Here is a 19,682-nt window from a genome sequence, read left to right as displayed (position 1 = left end):
TCTACCACTCCTCGCAGTTTAGTGTCATCTGCAGACTTGCTGAGAGTGCAGTCCACGCCATCCTCCAGATCGTTAATGAAGATATTGAACAAAACCGGCCCCAGGACCAACCCTTGGGGCACTCCGCTTGTTACCAGCTGCCAACTAGACATGGAGCCATTGATCACTACCCATTGAGCCTGACGATCTAGCCAGCTTTCTATCCACCTTATAGTCCATTCATTCAGCCCATACTTCTTTAATTTGCCGGCAAGAATACTGTGGGAGACCGTATCAAAAGCTTTGCTAAAGTCAAGGAATAACACGTCCACTGCTTTTCCCTCATCCACAGACCCAGTTATCTCCTCATAGAAGGCAATTAGGTTAGTCAGGCACGACTTCCCCTTGGTGAATCCATGCTGACTGTTCCTGATCACTTTCCTCTCCTCGAAGTGCTTCAGAATTGATTCCTTGAGGATCTGCTCCATGATTTTTCCAGGGGCTGAGGTGAAGCTGACTGGTCTATAGTTCCCTGGATCCTCCTTCTTCCCTTTTTTAAAGATGGGCACTACATTAGCCTTTTTCCAGTCATCTGGGACCTCCCCCCATCGCCATGAGTTTTCAAAGATAATGGCCAATGGCTCTGCAATCACGTCCGCCAACTCCTTTAGCACCCTCGGATGCAGCGCATCCGGCCCCATGAACTTGTGCTCGTCCAGCTTTTCTAAATAGTCCTGAACCATTTCTTTCTCCACAGAGAGCTGGTCACCTCCTCCGCATACTGTGCTGCCCAGTGCAGCAGTCTGGGAGCTGACCTTGTTCATGAAGACAGAGGTGAAAAAAGCATTGAGTACATTAGCTTTTTCCACATCCTCGGTCACTAGGTTGCCTCCCTCATTCAGTAAGGGGCCCACACTTTCTTTCACCATCTTCTTGTTGCTAACATACCTGAAGAAACCCTTCTGGTTACTCTTAATATCCCTTGCTAGCTGAAACTCCAAGTGTGATTTGGCCTTCCTGATTTTGCTCCTGCATGCCTGAGCAATATTTTTATACTCCCTGGTCATTTGTCCAAACTTTCAAGCTTCTTTTTTGTGTTTAAGATCAGCAAGGATTTCACTGTTAAGCCAAGCTGGTCGCCTGCCATATTTACTATTCTTTCTACACTTTGGGAGGGTTTGTTCCTGCAACCTCAATAAGGATTCTTTAAAATACAGCCAGCTCTCCTTTGCTCCTCATATTATTCTCCCAGGGAATCCTGCCCATCAGTTCCCTGAGGGAGTCAAAGTCTGCTTTTCTGATGTCCAGGGTCCGTATTCTGCTGCTCTCTCTTCTTCCTTGTGTCAGGATCCTGAACTCTACCATCTCATGGTCACTGCCTCCCAGGTTCCCATCCACTTTTGCTTCCCCTACTCATTCTTCCATGTTTGTGAGCAGCAGGTCAAGAAGAGCTTTGCCCCAGTTGGTTTCTCCAGCACTTGCACCAGGAAATTGTCCCCTACACTTTCCAAAAACATCCTGGATTGTCTGTGCAGTCCCCAGGCACCAAATTAAAATTGCCACAGGGAGAGTTCTAAGGGGAGTGACTCCTCCTTGTGGAAGCGGGTGTGAGGCCCTTTCCACTGCCTAGACTACATGGTTACCAGGTTGCACCCAGGTGTGGTGTGACTAGGCATATACCTGCATGAGCTATCACCAGTATCCAACTGACCCACATGTGATCTGGACCCCTGGCATGCAGAAGGGGTCATCACACAAAAACGTACACTCTTATGAGTTGAGCACAACGTGCACCTGGAGCTCTCGGCCTCACTCCTGATTAGGTTATTGCTCCATAACTCTCACCCCCTGTTGTATCACTTTGTCAAGTTGTGTCATACTGGGGCATATGTTGCTAAACCATTACATAACATTTCCCCCAAGATTCCCCCCTCCCTCTCTGCATGGCTGAAAGTATGCCGGGATTTCCTAAAGCTGTACCATCAAATTCGGTCCTGGCATAAGTGACTCCAATTAAGTTGTGCCTGCTTATGCCCAGGCTGTATTTGTCTCTTGCTGTCTACCTGCCTTCCGACGTGCAAGGACAAACTATACTTTCAATGGGACTTCTGTGAAATGTTCCATATCACTCCACACATGCACTGGGATCTTCTTCATGTCAAGCCACAGTGATGCAGGAGCACCAATAGAATGGCAGCCTTCTGTGACACACACCTGAGCTTCTGCATTCTGCCTTTCTGGGCTCCCCCGGCTTGGCACTTAGAAGCAAACTGTAATTACTAGTCACTTACAACCCAGGAAGGAGAACAGACAAATGGGATTAGTGGGTGTTGATAGTATGTGTCCAATGCATACAAAGACAGGGGCTGGCATGAAGGAGCTTGAAGGCTAAAAGTTAGATCTGGTCAGATGGGAGCATGAGGAACTTTAACTACAGCTCTCATGAAGCACCCTGGCAGTATTTCCAAAATGAAAAGTTCAGTCAAGAGTTCTCAAGTTTTATTTTTTTGCCCAAAACCTGGTAAATATTATAACAGAGTTACTGTTCTGGGAGGGAGTGAGTATGGCACATCCACACTCAGCCCCTAAAGTGTGTGGCTCCTCCCAGCCAGTCACTTGCCTTGGGAAGAGAGGGAAACTGCACTTGCAGCAGGAGGAGAGTTGCCCTCATCCCCTCATCCAGTAGCAAAGAGATGTGCTGTTCTTGACTGAGCGTACACCTGTGTCATTATCCCGGGGACTTCTCTCTCTCTCTCTGGCAGGTGTTTCCAACAGCTCAAGGGAGAAGATGGATTTTCTCTGAAATAAAGAAGAAGAGGAAGGAGCATATTCAAGAGGCTGTGCACAATGGCCAGGAGCGTGGGAAAAAGGGTGAGACAATCTAGAGGTGATACTAAATGATGGAGATTATGATGTAGCACAGTATGGAATGAAACCCGGAATCCCTGATGGATTGATGAGGCTGGAAGAAGAGGTGGAGTTGTGTTCTGTGTCAAAAATATTAGTATGTGACCTCATGGTCTGTTGATCGATAGGTTAACACAAGCTGGAAGAATCCCTGGAATACTAACCCACATCATTGGGTGTGGGGGGAGGGTTGAGACCTGCTAGGATAAACGTCTCAAGGATGGTAGAGGTTTACTTGGTCCTGCCTCAGTGCAGTGGGCTTGACTAGATGACCCCCACAAGGTCTCTTCCAGCCCTTCATTTCTATGGTTCTGAGAATGCCTGCTTGCTATTCACATGTGCAGTGGGAGTTATTTCTTTAACACGGTTCAGTCACTGGAGTGGGGAGTTGGGATCCAGGCCTGGTGAGTGCTGTTCCAAGCTTCAAAGAAGACTCGCTATGTAATTTTGGGCAAGTCACTTGCCTTCAGTGCCTCAGTTTTCCCTATCCGGAAAGAAGAGATAACTGTCTTACCCACCTTTATAAAGCAATTGGAGACCTATGGATACAAAGTGATATATGTGAGTATTATTACTAATTCTCTCTTCTCAGTGTTCTGTTACATACTTTTACTAGCAAAATTTTTCTAGTTTCACAGAAGCTTCATTGATACTAATACAGTCCCATGAAAAGTCTTGGTTTTGTCCAATCTGCATTTTCGGATGGAAAATGCTTGGCCAGCTCTGTTTGGTACTCCTGCTGGAGAGCATCTAAACCTGCAGCATCTCATCATGCCTGCCTCCAGTGCTCCATGACTTCAGCACCCTCGTGACTTGGTCTTTAGTAGCAGTCTTCTCTCTTCTTCACTGGAAGATTCTCCAAGATCACCTAATTCAACCTTGGCTTCAGTTCTCTTCGCAGGTCCCCACTGTGATCCTTGTTTCTATCTGATCTCTCTTTCTGATGTCAATTTGTTCCTACTTGGATTACAATCAGTGGGCACTCTTCAGGATGTCTGGCGCCCTTGTGTTAGCTCAAAACCAGGAAGGCAGCGTGTTCTCTATATCTAAGCTATCCCCATCCCAGGCCTGATTCCTCACTATGGAACCTTTTTGGGGGCTGACTCTTGGGGACGGGTTTGCCTTCCTAGCATCCTTAGAGCATCAAGTACAGTAGGTAGATCTAAGGATAACAGAACATTGTGCTGCCTGGCACCTGGTACATTCTAGGTGCCTCGCAGCAAGAGACTTATTGCTGTTAACACAGCAGGGACAATGAACTGGTAAATAATTCAAGCAGATTGTTGTGCCATGTCAAAAGCTTTATCAGATGAAAAGGTAGTTTGGCCTCTTTTAAAATAGGTGGCCCTGCTCAGCTGTGGAGAGAGGTGGGGTTCTGTTACAGGCCCAGGGAGAGAGTTTTAGCTCGTATTGTAGCAGCTTGTGCTCTTAGCTCTGGAGATCCTTGGTTCAGTCCCCAGTGTGTTGGCCATGATGGGGGCTGTCCCATAAGTTGTGGGGGGAGGGGTCATTTGGGATTTAAGCTGTGGTTGGCCTCAGACACTCAGGAAGCTGACACCCCAGGGGCCGAAGTGGGGACCTCCAGAGCTAAAAGCATGAGTTGCTACAGCCTGAGCCACAGCTCCCAAGTTGGGTCAGTAAGAGTCATATCGTCTGTGAATCGGGCATGGGGGGAGGGGAGACACACATGCTCACCAATGGGTTACAGTGGGACACTCCCACTCCACATGAGACAGCAGGGCATGGTTACGGATACATGTGTTTTGGTCCAGGCAACCTAAAAACCCAGGTCTGTTTGGTCTGAGTGGGGAGGACGGAGCGGAGGAGGGGGTAATTCAGATGGGGCTTGGGGAGTTAAGAACTCATTGGTAACTCAGTCCATGCACCTGCGGGCAGCCATTGCTGAGCATAAGTAAAGAGGGGAGCAGGGCCGTGCTGGACAGGCAGGTTGAAGCAGCATCTGCAGTTCAGCGAAGCAGGGTGGCGCAGAGCCCTCAGTCCGGGGGATGAGGTCCCAGGGCAGTGGCTAGGCAGAATGCCCTTTGCCCACCACTAGCAATTGTGCTGCTCCACTGAACTTCATAGCAGCTGCAGAGGCTGTCGCTGCATCGTAGGCCGCCCTATAGAGATTGCACCATGGTAGCCCAGCCATGCTGCCCCACAGCCATGTAAAGGTCACCATCTCATGCTGTGGTAAAAACCAGCCCTGCTCCAGCCAGCCTGTCTCCTCAGGCTCGCTCCACGCCACGGCTCAGCCGGCCGAGCAAAGTGCCGCAGGTGACTCCTGTGAAAACAAACCGCATCAGCCCAGCTGTGGCGGGGTCAGAGGCCCGGCTCAGGCAGTTTGTTGCCATCCAGGCTTGAGTTTCTGCCTGAAATGGAAAATCCCCCCTCAGAGTCAGGTGCTGAGGAAGTGCCTCGAAAATGCCCCCCAGTCAAAAGCGAGGCCTTTGAAATCCTCAGATTCAGCATGGAGGCTACTCAGGCAACTCTGAGCGAGTCCCAGAACCCCTGGGGAGCCGCCCTGGGAAAGAAAGGAAGCAGGCGGGCAAGAAACAAACCCAGCCCAGTTAAATGGCAGGAGGCAAGAGATTATTTGAACCCCCAGGGATCCTTCAACAACTGGAACCCGGCCCTAATGAAGCCCATAGAGAGGAGTATAAACTACTGAAAGTAGAGGAATCATAGATTATTAGGGTTGGAAGGGACCTCAGAAGGTCATCTAGTCCAACCCCCTGCTCGAAGCAGGACCAATCGCCAACTAAATCCTCAAATGGCCCCCTCAAGGATTAAATTCACAATCCTGGGTTTAGCAGGCCAATGCTCAAACCACTGAGATATCCCTCCCCACCCTTTGTTGGAAGAACAAATAGAGAAAGTTTTTAAAATCCTCTCCCCTGTTTGGCTGCAGCTGGCTGTGCCACCAACCCCAGCGGTTCAAAAATCGTGAGTCAGAGCCCAGCAAATCACGAGATTGACCCCCAAAACGGTCAGCTTTCGTTATTATAAAAAGACTGTTTGGGAGTTTTGTTTTTTGCCTTTTGTGTCTCTCAGTTGCTGAACCCCCCGCCCGTCCCCGGTGTGTGAGTGACAGCGTCGCCCATTTTCATAGAATCATAGAATCATAGAATATCAGGGTTGGAAGGGACCTCAGGAGGTCATCTAGTCCAACCCCCTGCTCAAAGCAGGACCAATTCCCAACTAAATCATCCCAGCCAGGGCTTTGTCAAGCCGGGCCTTAAAAACCTCCAAGGAAGGAGACTCCACCACCTCCCTAGGTAACGCATTCCAGTGCTTCACCACCCTCCTAGTGAAATAGTGTTTCCTAATATCCAACCTGGACCTCCCCCACTGCAACTTGAGACCATTGCTCCTTGTTCTGTCATCTGCCACCACTGAGAACAGCTGAGCTCCATCCTCTTTGGAACCCCCCTTTCAGGTAGTTGAAGGCTGCTATCAAATCCCCCCTCATTCTTCTCTTCTGGAGACTAAACAATCCCAGTTCCCTCAGCCTCTCCTCATAAGTCATGTGCTCCAGACCCCTGATCATTTTTGTTGCCCTCGGCTGGACTCTTTCCAATTTTTTAACATCCTTCTTGTAGTGTGGGGCCCAAAACTGGACACAGTATTCCAGACGAGGCCTCACCAATGTCGAATAAAGGGGAACGATCACGCTCCTCGATCTGCTGGCAATGCCCCTACTTATACAGCCCAAAATGCCGTTAACCTTCTTGGCAACAAGAGCACACTGTTGACTCATATCCAGCTTCTCGTCTACTGTGACCCCTAGGTCCTTTTCTGTGGAACTGCTACCTAGCCATTCGGTCCCTAGTCTGTAGCAGTGCATGGGATTCTTCCATCCTAAGAGCAGGACTCTGCACTTGTCCTTGTTGAACCTCATCAGGTTTTTTTTGGCCCAATCCTCTAATTTGTCTAGGTCACTCTGTATCCGATCCCTACCCTCTAGTGTATCTACCACGCCTCCTCGTTTAGTGTCATCTGCAAACTTGCTGAGAGTGCAGTCCACACCATCCTCCAGATCATTAATAAAGATATTAAACAAAACCGGCCCCAGGACCGACCCTTGGGGCACTCCGCTTGAAACTGGCTGCCAACTAGACATGGAGCCATTGATCACTGCCCATTGAGCCCGACGATCTAGCCAGCTTTCTATCCACCTTACAGTCCATTCATCCAGCCCATACTTCTTTAACTTGGCAGCAAGAATACTGTGGGAGACCGTATCAAAAGCTTTGCTAAAGTCAAGGAATAACACATCCACTGCTTTCCCCTCATCCACAGAGCCAGTTATCTCATCATAGAAGGCAATTAGGTTAGTCAGGCACGACTTCCCCTTGGTGAATCCATGCTGACTGTTCCTGATCACTCTCCCAAATGTATTGGGTACAGTGATTGTGGGTCCCGCAGCAGGAGCTCTCACCCCACATCTGCCTGCTCCCTTGCCAGCAATTAATTCTGTCCCCCAACCTCCAAATCAATCCTGTTCTCTCATCAGTTCTGTCATCTCCCCCACTCCCAGCTTCATCTCTGTTCCTCTGGGTGTTCTTCATCCCCTTTCTCAGGTTGCGGGGCTGCAGTGGGGCCCCTTTCCCAGGCTGTGTGGTGTTGGGGGTGTAGGATGGAGGAACTGCCCTGAGCCGCTGAGTGCTTTCTGCTCCCCCTCTCCTGTGAGAACGGTGTCAATCCCTGGGGATGGGGTGGGAAGGAGGTGGGAGCCTTGCCTGCTTCCTGCAGGAGCCCCAATAGGCTGCTCTGCCGCAGTGGGTGGGACAGTGGGGGAAGTGGCCAATGAGAGGGGTTTCCCCAGGCAGGGATGGAATTCACAGAGGGCTGGAGTTTCTTGCATCATCGCGGGACGGGCCGCAGCCCAGCCGAAATCCTGTCACTCATGAAGAAATTGTGACGTTTGCCGGCGCTGAGCTGGGTTTAGGCAGGAGCTGGCCTCTGGGAGGCCTGAAGTCTTTGTCCCAGTGGCAATAAACACCTGTTGCACTTGTAACCAGTTGGCTAATTGCAGCCAGCAGAGCGCCATAAACTATGGAGCAAGTGAACATTCACTTTTTTCTCGGGCTCACAGAGAGACTGTTGGCATACAATTGATATTTCTAAGGGCTGGTCCACACTAAGCCCCCAGTTCGAACTAAGATACGCAACTTCAGCTACGTGAGTAACGTGGCTGAAGTCGAAGTATCTTAGTTCGAACTTAAAGGTACTTATCGCGGGTCCACACGCGGCAGGCAGGCTCCCCCGTCGACTCCGCCTACTCTCGCAGAGCAGGATTACCGGCGTCGATGGCGAGCACTTCCGGGATCGATTGCTTGCCGCCGAACCAGTGGGTAAGTATAGATGTACCCTAAGGTGCAAATTTGGCTCCAAATTTGAGTTTTGTAAAAACTAACCCAAGCTTTGCAAAACCTCAGAGCCACTGGAAGATCTCAGGCTTTTATAGCTTGTAAATACCAGCGGCAGATGGAGGAGCTGGCCTTGTGGCTAGCCTGGGACTCAGGTGACCTTGGGGTAATTCCCAGCTCTGCCACAGACGTTCTGTGTGACCTTGGCCAAGACACTTAATCTCCCTGGGCCTCACCTCCCTAGCTGCAAAATGGGGATCAGAACATTCCTCTCTGCCTTGTCTGTTTGGAGTGTGAGCTTCTTGGGGCAGGCCAGGGACTTGGTGTCTGTACCGAATCCAGCACACTGGGCCCTGCTCTAGGCATGCCATGTAGCATCCGTCTCACTCCCGCAGCCAGGCTGCAGGGTCTGAGCAGGGTTTATCCTGCGGTCACTCCTCCCAGACTTGATAGCACCAGCTCTGAGGGCAGAGGAACTGTCTCTGCTCTGCTCTCAATGGCCCCGCATGGGATTGGAGTTGCCAGGGAAAGTAGGATGCAGCCGCTGGCTCCCTCAGGGCCTTGCTGACAGGAGGGTGAAAGGGAACAGGCTGGGGTGGTGGGAGATTCAATGGGGCTCATTGGAAGCAGGAGCAATGTTGGGAAGGCTGTCCCAGACACTCCCAGTGCCCCCTCCCCAAGCCTTCTCCGTCTCAGTGCCATAGGAGGGGCTATTCTAATGTTATGTGCTTCAGTGCTGTGGCATGTCATTAGGAGTCAAAATCCCAGATGTGCTGCTGGGCTGGGCTTGGCTGTGAGGCCATCCAGCCAGCTCCTTCTGCAGGTCCACATGCCACGGCAGCATCATGTGGCTCCTACTGCCGAGGAGGAAAGGGCCTTTCATGAAACATCACCTGCGGTCAGGGGCTGATGCTGGAAATCTGGTGGAGGGCTAGATTTCCGGTCAGCTGTTCTTTCTCTGGGAAGATACCCAAGAGTGAGCTCCGTAGGCACTGTCAATTCAGGAGCGCTTGACAAGTTCCAACAGAGAGGTCTGCAGCATTTTGGGAGCAGTATCGGGCCAGCGAGCCCTTTGATTGTAATCAGTGGGTTGGCAAGAGTCCCAGAAACTCGGAACAAAAATGCTTTGAACAGGCCAGATGCACAAGGTGTGTCGCCTTTAGTCTGTGGGGTGTGGAGCGGTGACTCATGGCATTATCATGTTCTGCTCCTGTGTGTGAAAGCATCCATCAGTGCCAGGCACCTTGTTCAGAGCTGGCCAGCAGCTGCTTTTTCACCCGCCAGACTTCCATCGCTCACATCCTAAGCTCTTGCTCCCCGTCTGCCCCCCTTTGCTGCCTCAGAGAATTGTGTGCTCCACCCCAGTACAGCAGATGGGCCCTTTGCTTAATGATAGTTGCAGATGCTGGGTTTGCACCCTGCTTGTTGATAAGACACTGCAGCAGGTCTGGGGTTAGGTCTCCACACCTTCAGCATTGTCTCTCCTGTGTCACAGTGCAGATGGCGCCTCTAATGCCGGCCAGACCTGCCATTCTCACTGAGCTGCAAGGACGCTCTTTTGTTTAAGATGCTGAAGGATTTTGATGACCTAGGTCCTTTCCAATAAGATTCTTAAAAACCACACTCTTTGGTTTGGTTGGCGGATGCTCCGCCAGTGTAGGTTACGAGGATCTGGTCCATTACTTTTTGAAATCTTCCCTATTTACATTCGACAGCCCCGGTCGGCAGTTTTGCTGAGGTTATGAAATAAAGCAGAGGCCTACGTGTAGTAACATTTGCATTACTCTGCAGCAGATGATTGGGACCGGGTTGATCTGATAAACATTTGGCTGTTTCTGCACGGTGACGAGCACAGAGTGTACCATGCCTGCATGGAACTGGTCTTGTTGGTTTGCACGGGCAGCGTACAGCATTGTATGGAAGCTGTCTGATGTCGACAGCTTCTCATCAATATAATAATTGCAGAATTACCTGGCACTGATTGTCACTTCTCCATTGGTACAAGAAATAGGGCCGCACAGGAAAAGAGCCTCAGCCTATTTCACTTTCATTTTGTAGCTGGATGTGCGAGCTCACAGACTGATATAGCACTAGATGGAAATGAGACAAAAAATCTTCCTCCAGGTAGTAATGTAATGCACCCCAATCCTGGACTGCACAGCCCCCTGCTATTTTTTCTTTTCCCACCTCCAGCTCTGCCAGTCCTCTCTCTAGTCCTGATGTGCAGCTGTCTGCTATTCCAGTCCTGGGACCACACACAGCTCCGCCGATCCATCTCGATTTTAACCCGCTGCAGCTGCCTCCTTGATGACTTGACTTGACTTGACTCTGACTTGAGCCTCTCTTTAGCAAAGAATGGTAATTAACTTTGTGGTGCTGTGGACAAGTGAGCGACTAGGGACTAAAGTGAGAAGAAAAGTGGGTGAAATACTCGTAGCTACACCTGAAGTACTCTAAGTACGAACGTTGCCATGTTTTCTCGCTCTTTTGACATTGATCCTGGCTTCATGAAAGCGTGAAATTTGTGGTACTTTTGCAGTCAAATTTAGGGTGACCATATTTCTTAAAGTAAAAACGGGATGGCTGAGGCTCGCCCAAGCCATGCCCCCCCCCCCCCCCCAAGATTGCCAGAGCTGCCCTCCCCATGCTGCCCGCGGCTGAGGCTGACCCCCCGGTGCCGCACGCGACTGGGGCTGACCTCCTGAGCTCCATGCCATCTGGGGGCGGGAGTCAGCTCTGCAAGCAGCGCTGCCCCACAGCAACAAATTTCTCCGCTCTCCTGCTGGCGGGCAGTGCTGCCTTCAGCTGACACCTCCGCTCTGCCTTGCAGCTGGGACAAATGCCCAGTTTGGGCAAAAATGTAGGGACAGCCGGGACAGAGCTGAAAAAGGGGACCGTCCCAGCCAAAATGGGACATATGGTCACCCTAGTCAAATTACTGTTTTCACAAAATGTTTCAGGGAGGCGTGAAAAGGGGCAGAACGAAATGGTGACCAAGTCCCCTCCGTGTTTTCCTCATGTCTCTGTACAAAGCCCATCAACCTTATGTGTGACCCCAGCCAGCACTTCAAGTTAGCCCTCCAGCCATGCAAAGCCAGATCTCTGACCCTCTGTGCCCCTGAGGTTCAGTAAGGAGAAGCCTCAGTATGAAGCATGTAAGGTCTCTGCATTAGGAGGATCTCTGTTCAGAAATGTAGAGGAGCTTGTTCCTCCTGAAGCGTGTCTGAGCCCTGCACCTGTACCAGCGGTATCTGTGCCTACACCTATCCTAATTAGTGCCTCGGCCTGCTTCTGCATCTGATTTTGTCTGTTTCACACTCGCTTTCCTACAGGTGCACCTGTTCGTTAGGGCTGGAAAATTGGGCTTTTGACCAAACAAAAATGGTTGCAGGAAGAGTCTGGTTCCCTAGGAGTGTTTATATTTGTGGTTGAAAAACTGACAAACTCAAAGCTGAAAAATTTGGGGGGTGGGGGGGGAGAATGGGTTTTGGTAGTTTTGGGTTGAAATTTTCAATTTTTTAATATCAACTCCCCCCACCCCTGAAATTCCCTCCACCCCTAAATTTTCTGACCAGCTCTGCTTCTTATGCGTGTATCATACATGTCTCTGGTACCTGCATTTGATTTTCTTAGTGAGAAGCTGTAGGCCATCCTCATGTAGGAGTGGAAGTGGAGCCCAGGTCCTCAAAGGGCTAACTCCCATTGCTTTCAATGGGAATTAGGCACCTACAGACCTTTGAGGATCCGGCCAGGGTCCCGTGCATTTTCCTGTCAAGTGCATGGAATGAAGAGCAGAAGTAGGACCAGTTCTGACTCTGAAGGGGTTTCTCTTTGGGGAGGGCTTCCCGTGGTGCTCCAGTAGCAGTACTAGAGTCTAGAGGCCCTAGCCGAGCACAGAGCCTTATTGTGCTAGGCGCTGTACATACATGGTGAGAGGTGTTCCCTGTCCCCCACAGCTTGCAGTCGAAGTGGACAAAGGAAGTGGTATGCTTTGACAGAAGGGGAACTGAGGCAGAGAGAGTCACACAGGGTTTCTGTGGAAGATCCAGGAACTGAACCCTATGTAGTGCGTCACCCCCTCCACACTTCTGCTGAGCAAACACCATGTCTGAAATCGTCTGTGCTGCGCTGTCAACCCAGGCAGCTCAAACTCCGGTTTGAGCCCAAACCCCGCTACCGTCCGCGCAGAAATCAGTCTGACTTGGGCCAGAACCCCTCTGGACTTGTGCCCGTGGGCCCTGCTGTGGGGGTGGGTCAGAGCCTGAGTCCTGCTGAGACTCTGCTGCAAGCCACAGACGCGAGTCAGAAGTTCAGCATAGCGCAGTACGGACGCGTTAGTCCGGCTGAGAGACCTGGGTCCCGCAATTGAAAGCCAGGTTTACAATGCAGCGTGGATGCTCTAGCAGACCCGGATTTACCATGCAGCGTAGAGATGCCCACAGAGGCGCCGCCTGTCCCGTAGGCTGTTGGTGCTGGTGCTGGATGCTGATCCAGTTCACATAGGGAAAAGAAAAAACCTCAAAGCAAAGAAGGGAGGGAGCAGGCTGCATGGGGAAGGGCCCAGTGATCCATTGCTGGGGAGGAAGGCGGTCATGCAGGGTAGTTTTCTACCTAGACACACAGCTGGCAATGAATCTGCAAAGGGGAACTGGAAGCTGTCACTCCGAGGATGAAGTTTCCCGAGTCTATTCCCCTCCCACTCCATTTGCCTGCTTTCGCTTCTTTACTGCCTGGTGCATTTATGTGATGAGTTTAAAAAGCGCAATCGCATCAAGGTCAGCAATAAACCTGCCTGCCCTGCAGCACCTGAGCTGAGCGCGCTGTGCTCTCGGAGTGGGTGTGTGCAGGCAGGGGGCTGTATATCCCGTCTGACGGAGGGCGTGCCAGCTCACACCCCAGCCAGAGAGCCAGGGGAAGGAGCACGGAGAAGCCAGCAGCAGAGGGACGTATGGCAAGGAGGGATTCTTGAGGTTTAACCCCAGCTCAAGAATTGTTACCGTTGTGTTTTCTGAAGTGCAGTCAGGTGAAGCTCCAGTCCACTCGCTCTATCTGCAGCCATGCTTCACTCTCCGCTGAAAACAGCCCTGGCTTATGAGTGTTTCCAAGACCAGGCCAGTTCTACATTGGCCTTGCCCTCGGATCACAAGCTGAAAACTAGGGGCACAGGAAAACAGAGAGTCCAGGAGCAAGTGATGATGACGGTGAAACGGCAGAAGCAAAAATCCTCTCAGTCGAGCCTTGGGCACTCCAACCGAGGTAAAACCCCATCCGCCGCGCTCCGAGTAGCAAGGGATTCACGTTCCCCCTCCCTGGGCTGCCTCAGAACCCACAGTGGGTTTGTATTTGGGGTCTTTGTAATCTAGGCTATTTGGTTCTGCTGGGTTTTGTCTATAGCTGACAAGCTGGCCCGTTTCTCTGGAGTTGCCTGCTGGGATTTCTCTGTCCAGAAGAAATGGCAGGCAATCTGGAATGGCTAGCACAGGACTAGGAGTCAGGACTTCTGGGTTCAATCCCTGCCTCTGTTGCTGTGTGATTCTGAGCCAGTGACTTTACCCGCTCTCTGCTGCCATTTCCCCATATGTAAAGTGGCAATCATCCCCTTCTCGTGGCTTGCTGTGAGGCATAGTTAATGTATCTTCATGATATGCCTTGACAGCATCAGATGGAAGGTGCAAAGCATTATTAACTCTTTGTTCCCTGACTCTAAATAAAGTGTTTCGCTTCCCAGACAGTGATCTATTTTCCTCTGCGTATTTCCCTGACAATTGGATTATTTGCCAAATGTCTTATGACCTGCTCTGTATCTGGGCTCACCGCTCTGTGCCCTTTGGGTGGCTTCCTCCCCCTCTAGTCTAGGCTTAGTAGCACTGACCGTGAGTAGCCCAACACATGTTTCCTGTAATAGTCCGGCTGGGCTCAGTGCAGCCAGCCAGACATGTGCTGTCTTTATACAGGGCAGCTCAGGCATGCTAAGGAGTTTAGAGTGGTGGAGAGCCAGCACCTTGTAAATCACAGGATATATTCAGTGTCTGTGGCTGGCTTGCTCTAGCAATCGCTGCTCTGTCGATTTGTTAGCACCTAAGAGGAGATGAAGGAAGACTAGGAATCCCCATCACATTTGAAAGGTGAAAATCATCTCTCCCCCGGCTCATTACTGCATCTTTGCACCTGAGCTCAAAGCGCTTTTCTGAACCTGACAGAAAGGCAGGTGAGCAGCATTGCACACATTTTACAGACAGAGTTAGTGAGGTACAAGAAGCAAAGCGACTCAGCCATGGTTACACAGCAAGTCTGTGGCAGAGATGGGAAAAGAACTGAAGAGCCCTGGACTATCCTTTCTCTTTAGAGTTTGCTTCATTGTTCTTCCTTTGGGGAACTGTAGAAATTCTCCAGCAGAGGGGAAAAAAACAAAACCCAAAAAACCCTCAGAGCCAAACCTTGCCCCCCTCCCTGGCCGTGTAGCATGGTCCATGTGTCGGGAAGGATTCTGTGACTGGGTCACCTACCTCGGTGATCATCTGAGCCGCTCTCACCATTCACTGCACCGAGTTATTCCGGTCTCGGTTGTGCTTGTGATTTCCAGTGGCCTTGCGATCTGGATTTCACTCCTGCCGAAAGAGCGGCAAAGCTGGGACATGTCCTCCTGGGGAGAAGATGTCCAGCTGTGATGGAAGGATAGTGAGGTGTTAGCAGGAAGGATGAGTGATACTGACGCTGAATGAGACATGCGAAGGTCTCTGCTCAACCCTTGAGGATCTGGACTGGCTTTGCAAGGTTGTGAGAATCTCAAGGCTGATATGTCTAGGTCGGGGTCGGCAACCTTTCAGAAGCGGTGTGCCGAGTCTTCATTTATTCACTCTAATTTAAGGTTTCGCGTGCCAGTAATATATTTTAATGTTTTTAGAAGGTCTCTTTCTATAAGTCTATAATATATAACGAAACTATTGTTGTATGTAAAGTAAACAAGCTTTTAAAAATGTTTAAGAAGCTTAATTTAAAATTAAATTAAAATGCAGAGCCCCCCGGACCGGTGGCCAGGACCCGGGCACTGAGAGTGCCACTGAAAATCAGCTCGCGTGATGCCTTTGGCACACATGCCATAGGTTGCCGACTCCTGGTCTAGGTGGACTCAAATATGAGAGGGGTCAAATATCCTTGTGCCTCTTCCAAAGATTCTAGGTTACAGTGGCACTTGACTTCAAATGTAGGGCTGGCTTCCGAGGAGAAGTGGGGCTGCATTGTGGAGTTTGGGGTAGGGGTCAAGAGGTTTATACAGTTCCAGCTGGCTTCCTAAGCCCCATCAAACTCTTTCCTTTGCATGCCGAACCCACAGCACAAGGGATGTAGCAGCTTTGTGGAGGAGCGTGTGTATGCAATACCCCATACTATGCCAGGATGGCAGTATATGACTCTGTGGCTGCTGTGATTGTGGGAGCCAGGGCGTTGGTATTGAAGAGGGCAGAGGCAAGCTTGTCTGTGCCAGCTGAAAGTGCTAATCACAGAGGTAACTGGAAGATGTGGTCATGTGTAAATCTGTTCCTAGCTCCTCTCACTTCTATCGCTTAAGGCTTTGTGGTCTCAGGACCTGGTAGAATAAGAAACAAACCAGGCTGACAGTAGGTGCTGGATGAAGAGGCAGGGACTGAGACAACTTTGCCAGTTAGTGATGCTATGGTCGCTGTTCACCACTAGCGCCTCAACTGTAGGCAGAAATCTTTGCAGACGTCAGGGCCGATTCTGCCCTACACCTTTGCTACAGCTCTGCTGGGGATTCAGCGTACGGCTGATGGGCAGGAGCAGGTGCCATGCAAAAAGTGTGTGGAGAAATTGGGCAGATATTTACATGCTGAAACAGAATTGCCCTTGAGGATTTGATCCAATAAACACCCTGATTTTCCAAAGTGCTGAGCACCCAACGCTCCCATGGATCTCAATGGGAACTGCAGAGCACTCAGTGCTTTAGAAAACCAGGCCCCTTGTTTAGGTAGATAGGCTCCTAAATCCAGGCTTCACATCTGGCTGCTGTTGAAAATTTGGCTAATTGTTGGTAATCACCTTGGATATTCTTGGCCAAGATATTGAGGAAACATCGACTATGGGACATTTTCTGCTTTTTGATTCTTCCATGTCTATTCAGGGACTAAATAGCATTTTGTTTTATGGCACCCAACATTGTGCTGGGTTCGTCACATGACATATAAATTGCACAAGGTCCCAGAAGACAGAGCAGATATCCCAAAGTTCCCTAGAGGGTGCGGCGGGGGTGGAATCTCAAAGCAAAGTCACTTGAAAGGAATTGGATTAGTGTGGGATTATTCAAAAGATCCTACGTGACCCAGGAGCTCGTAGAAAGTCAATGGGGCTTGTGGTCCTAAAATGAGGTGCTTTTTGAAAATTCCACCCCAAATCAGGCTGATTCTGAGCGAGCAGGTGTCTTCGTCAACAGCGACTCTGTGACCACCTTGTGCAGAGAGGCCAGTGAATGAGTGGGCCATGGAAAATGAACTCTCTCATCCTGGGACGGGTCTCTACAGCTCCCACTGCTGTGGTAGCGAGTGTGGGAAGCTTACTCTGTTGCTGCCCATTGCCAATCTCTGTTGTGGCTGGATAGAGGATTTTGCATACTCCAGAGCTGTTAAAATCAAGATACGTTGATTTTTTTTTTAAAGCCATAACACGGGCCATAAAATTTCATCCCATTAGCCCTTCATTGAGCACAATAACTTGTGTTTGGCTAGGACATGTCTTCTAGAGAGGTATCCAGTCTTGAGATGAAGACTTCAACAGCTGGAGAATGCATCGCTACCCATTGCTAGTTTGTTCCAATGGCTAACACCTTCCTTATTTCTAATTTGAATTTGTCTGGCTTCAACTTCCAGCCATTGGTTCATGTTGTGCTGCTCTACGCTAAATGAAAGAGATTAATATACACCCATTCCCTTACTATGGTCTGGGTTCCTGGGTTGTTAATTGTTCACTGTGTGGCTGTGGTTTATTCCTGTGATGTCACTTTGCATTTTTGAAATAGATTATTTTTGCTGCATGGATAAGGTTTGGGGTGGGGGGAACCTTCTGAATCTGCAAAGAAAATGGAAAAACTGCTCCCTTGACATAGCTTATCTCCTCCCCTATCCCTCCATCCGTCCTTTTAGCCCTGCTTAACGTAAGGTTGCCTGCGAGGAATCTGATTAACTTCCATTGACTAAGGGCATTCCTGCAACTCGTACTCACTGCAACTAGCCCTGAGTCACATGGGCAGCCCCACTGAAGAGTCTGTCAGCAGGACCCAGAGTTTGCAGGGGCAGACCCGAAAGACATACTAAGGAATGATAGAGGTCCGTACAGCAGTCTAACCAGCCCTGAGCCCGCTCCTGCCAGCACCTCTCTGTTCACCGTCACCTGTAGTGTGTACAGCTGCACACTAGAATGCTGTGGCCCAGCTCTCAGGTGGTGTAAATCAACATCTCTGCTGTTGACTTCAGTGCAGCTCACAGGTGCTGGAAGTAGGGGGGCTGCCGCACCCCCTGGCTTGAAGTGGTTTCCATCATATGCAGGCTTACAGTTGGTTCAATGGCTCTCAGCCCCCCCACTATACAAATGGTTCCAGTACAGTTGGTACAGCTATGCCAATTTACCCTGTGGAGGGCGTGGTCCTTCATGGCGTGTCTCTCCCTGCCACTAGGAACCCTCTGGCTTACCCAGACTCTGGCTCAGTCCAAGTGCATTGTAAAGATCGAATTAACTGCTGGACTAAAATAAATGGTGTACAGCGCACATTGAACTATTAGGTCATAATACTTCTGGGGGCAAGTGTAGGCTCTTCCCCAGTGAGCAGGACCAGTGGATTTCCCAGTAGCAATGAAGGGTTCCAGAAATGCTCCTCCTTTGGGGATTTTCCTTGGTACTCTCCCTTTTCCACCCCTCGCCATGCCATTTTCCAGGAGACTTTGGTTTTCACTTCCAGAGCCTCGAGATCTGGGATGCACAACAGCCACCTCCACTTGGAAAGGCAGATTATGGGAGACCCACATTGTCCTTCTCTCCTATCCACTGATTGCCAGTATCAAAGCCCCCGCCCACGATAAACTGAAGCATCAACTGCTTAAGTAGGACAGGACAATATGAGGCTGATGTTTTACATTGATTTCCCCCCACCCCACGGAAATGATGCTCTCTTGCATGGAAGCTGAATTTCCTGTCCAGTTCTAGTAGCTGAGGGCCACAATTCCATGACAGTAGAGAATGCAGATTTCACACCCCAGGCTTTAAAGAGCATAGCACTTTTGGTGCTGTATATGCCACAGAAATTCTCAGTAATAAAGCCAATCATTAAATCTCACGGGGAGGGGGCGAACTGTCCGTGATGCAAAATTCCTTGAGACTCCAGCCCATAGTAAGGAAGCTACACAATGAAAGCAAAGATGTGCATCAAAGGGGCTTATTTATTATTTGTATTGTATTATCGGAGTACCTAGGAGTTTAGACAGGATCCCATTGTGTAGGCATTGTACAGACCCCGAACAAAAAGACAGTCCCTGCCCCAAACAGCTTACATACTAAGTATTACAGACAGACGGGGGGACTGCAAAGAAACGATGAGACAATATCTGTCAGCCTGGCAGGTGGTGACCTTGCAACTCTGCTGACTGGTGACCCGATTCAATAAGCATTTAGCACTCTGTCCGTTGATGAGCATCAATCATGAATGACTCAGGGTGATGCTCAGCTAGGGAAAGAAACTGTTTTGCTGCAGCTCAGGGCAAATTAAGAAGGTCCTTATGAAAAAGGAGGGGAGGGGGAAATTGTCCCAAAAACAGTGAGGGTCAGATAAGCCCATGACCTGCCTTGAGCACCAAACCCTTCCTGTACTCAGGAGTGTGTAGTGAAGTAGTTGTGATATGGTTAGCTGGGTTACACAGAGCATTATGGGATGGAGCCAGGCTCCACCCCTCCCTTACTTTTAGTTAATGGAGTTTTCGCCTGACCCTTGTGATGAAGTTGAATGAAGCAGCAAGTTCCCAGCCTGCAGCTCTGTGAGTCGGCTGATTTTTGCTGCAGTGAGTGGTCCTTTTACAAAAAGGGGAGCTGTTGAACTGCATGGGAAGTGGGCAAGGGAGGAAGGCATAGAAGCTCTACTCTCGGTGTTATTGGACATGAGCACAGATCAGGAGAGTGTTAGCTAAGAAATGATTTCCAGGCAACTGGGGCCAAGGGATCTGTCCCTAGTGCCGGCTTTGTTAGAAAACACGTACCACCGGGGAGAATCGCATGGGTTAAACCCATAGTTTCATGTCCCACCCTACTCCTTCACCCTCCAGCACCAACCTGCCCTATTGAAATCAACCTGGGGAATTGTGCCAGGGAATGCATAGAGTGGGGAAGTACTCAAACGGAGCAATGCCAGTGTGCCGTACATCCATCCAC

At 50.0% G+C, this 19,682-nt stretch overlaps 1 protein-coding gene across 1 annotated transcript in view; it reads left to right on the top strand.

The window, feature by feature from the left end:
* The first annotated feature begins 13,170 nt into the window (after positions 1-13,170).
* The window catches only part of PKP1 (plakophilin 1), a 53,575-nt gene continuing 47,063 nt past the window's right edge, over positions 13,171-19,682 (top strand). The window contains exon 1 of the mRNA XM_054025866.1: positions 13,171-13,514. Within this exon, the coding sequence (XP_053881841.1) occupies positions 13,316-13,514 (199 nt within the window). The 5' untranslated portion in view covers positions 13,171-13,315. The remainder of the gene's footprint in view (positions 13,515-19,682) is intronic.

Source organism: Malaclemys terrapin, chromosome 4 (genome assembly GCF_027887155.1).
Source record: "Malaclemys terrapin pileata isolate rMalTer1 chromosome 4, rMalTer1.hap1, whole genome shotgun sequence".
NCBI classification, from domain to species: Eukaryota; Metazoa; Chordata; order Testudines; family Emydidae; genus Malaclemys; species Malaclemys terrapin.
The sequence above is the reverse complement of the archived record's forward strand: the minus strand, read 5'-3'. Positions and strand labels throughout refer to the sequence as shown.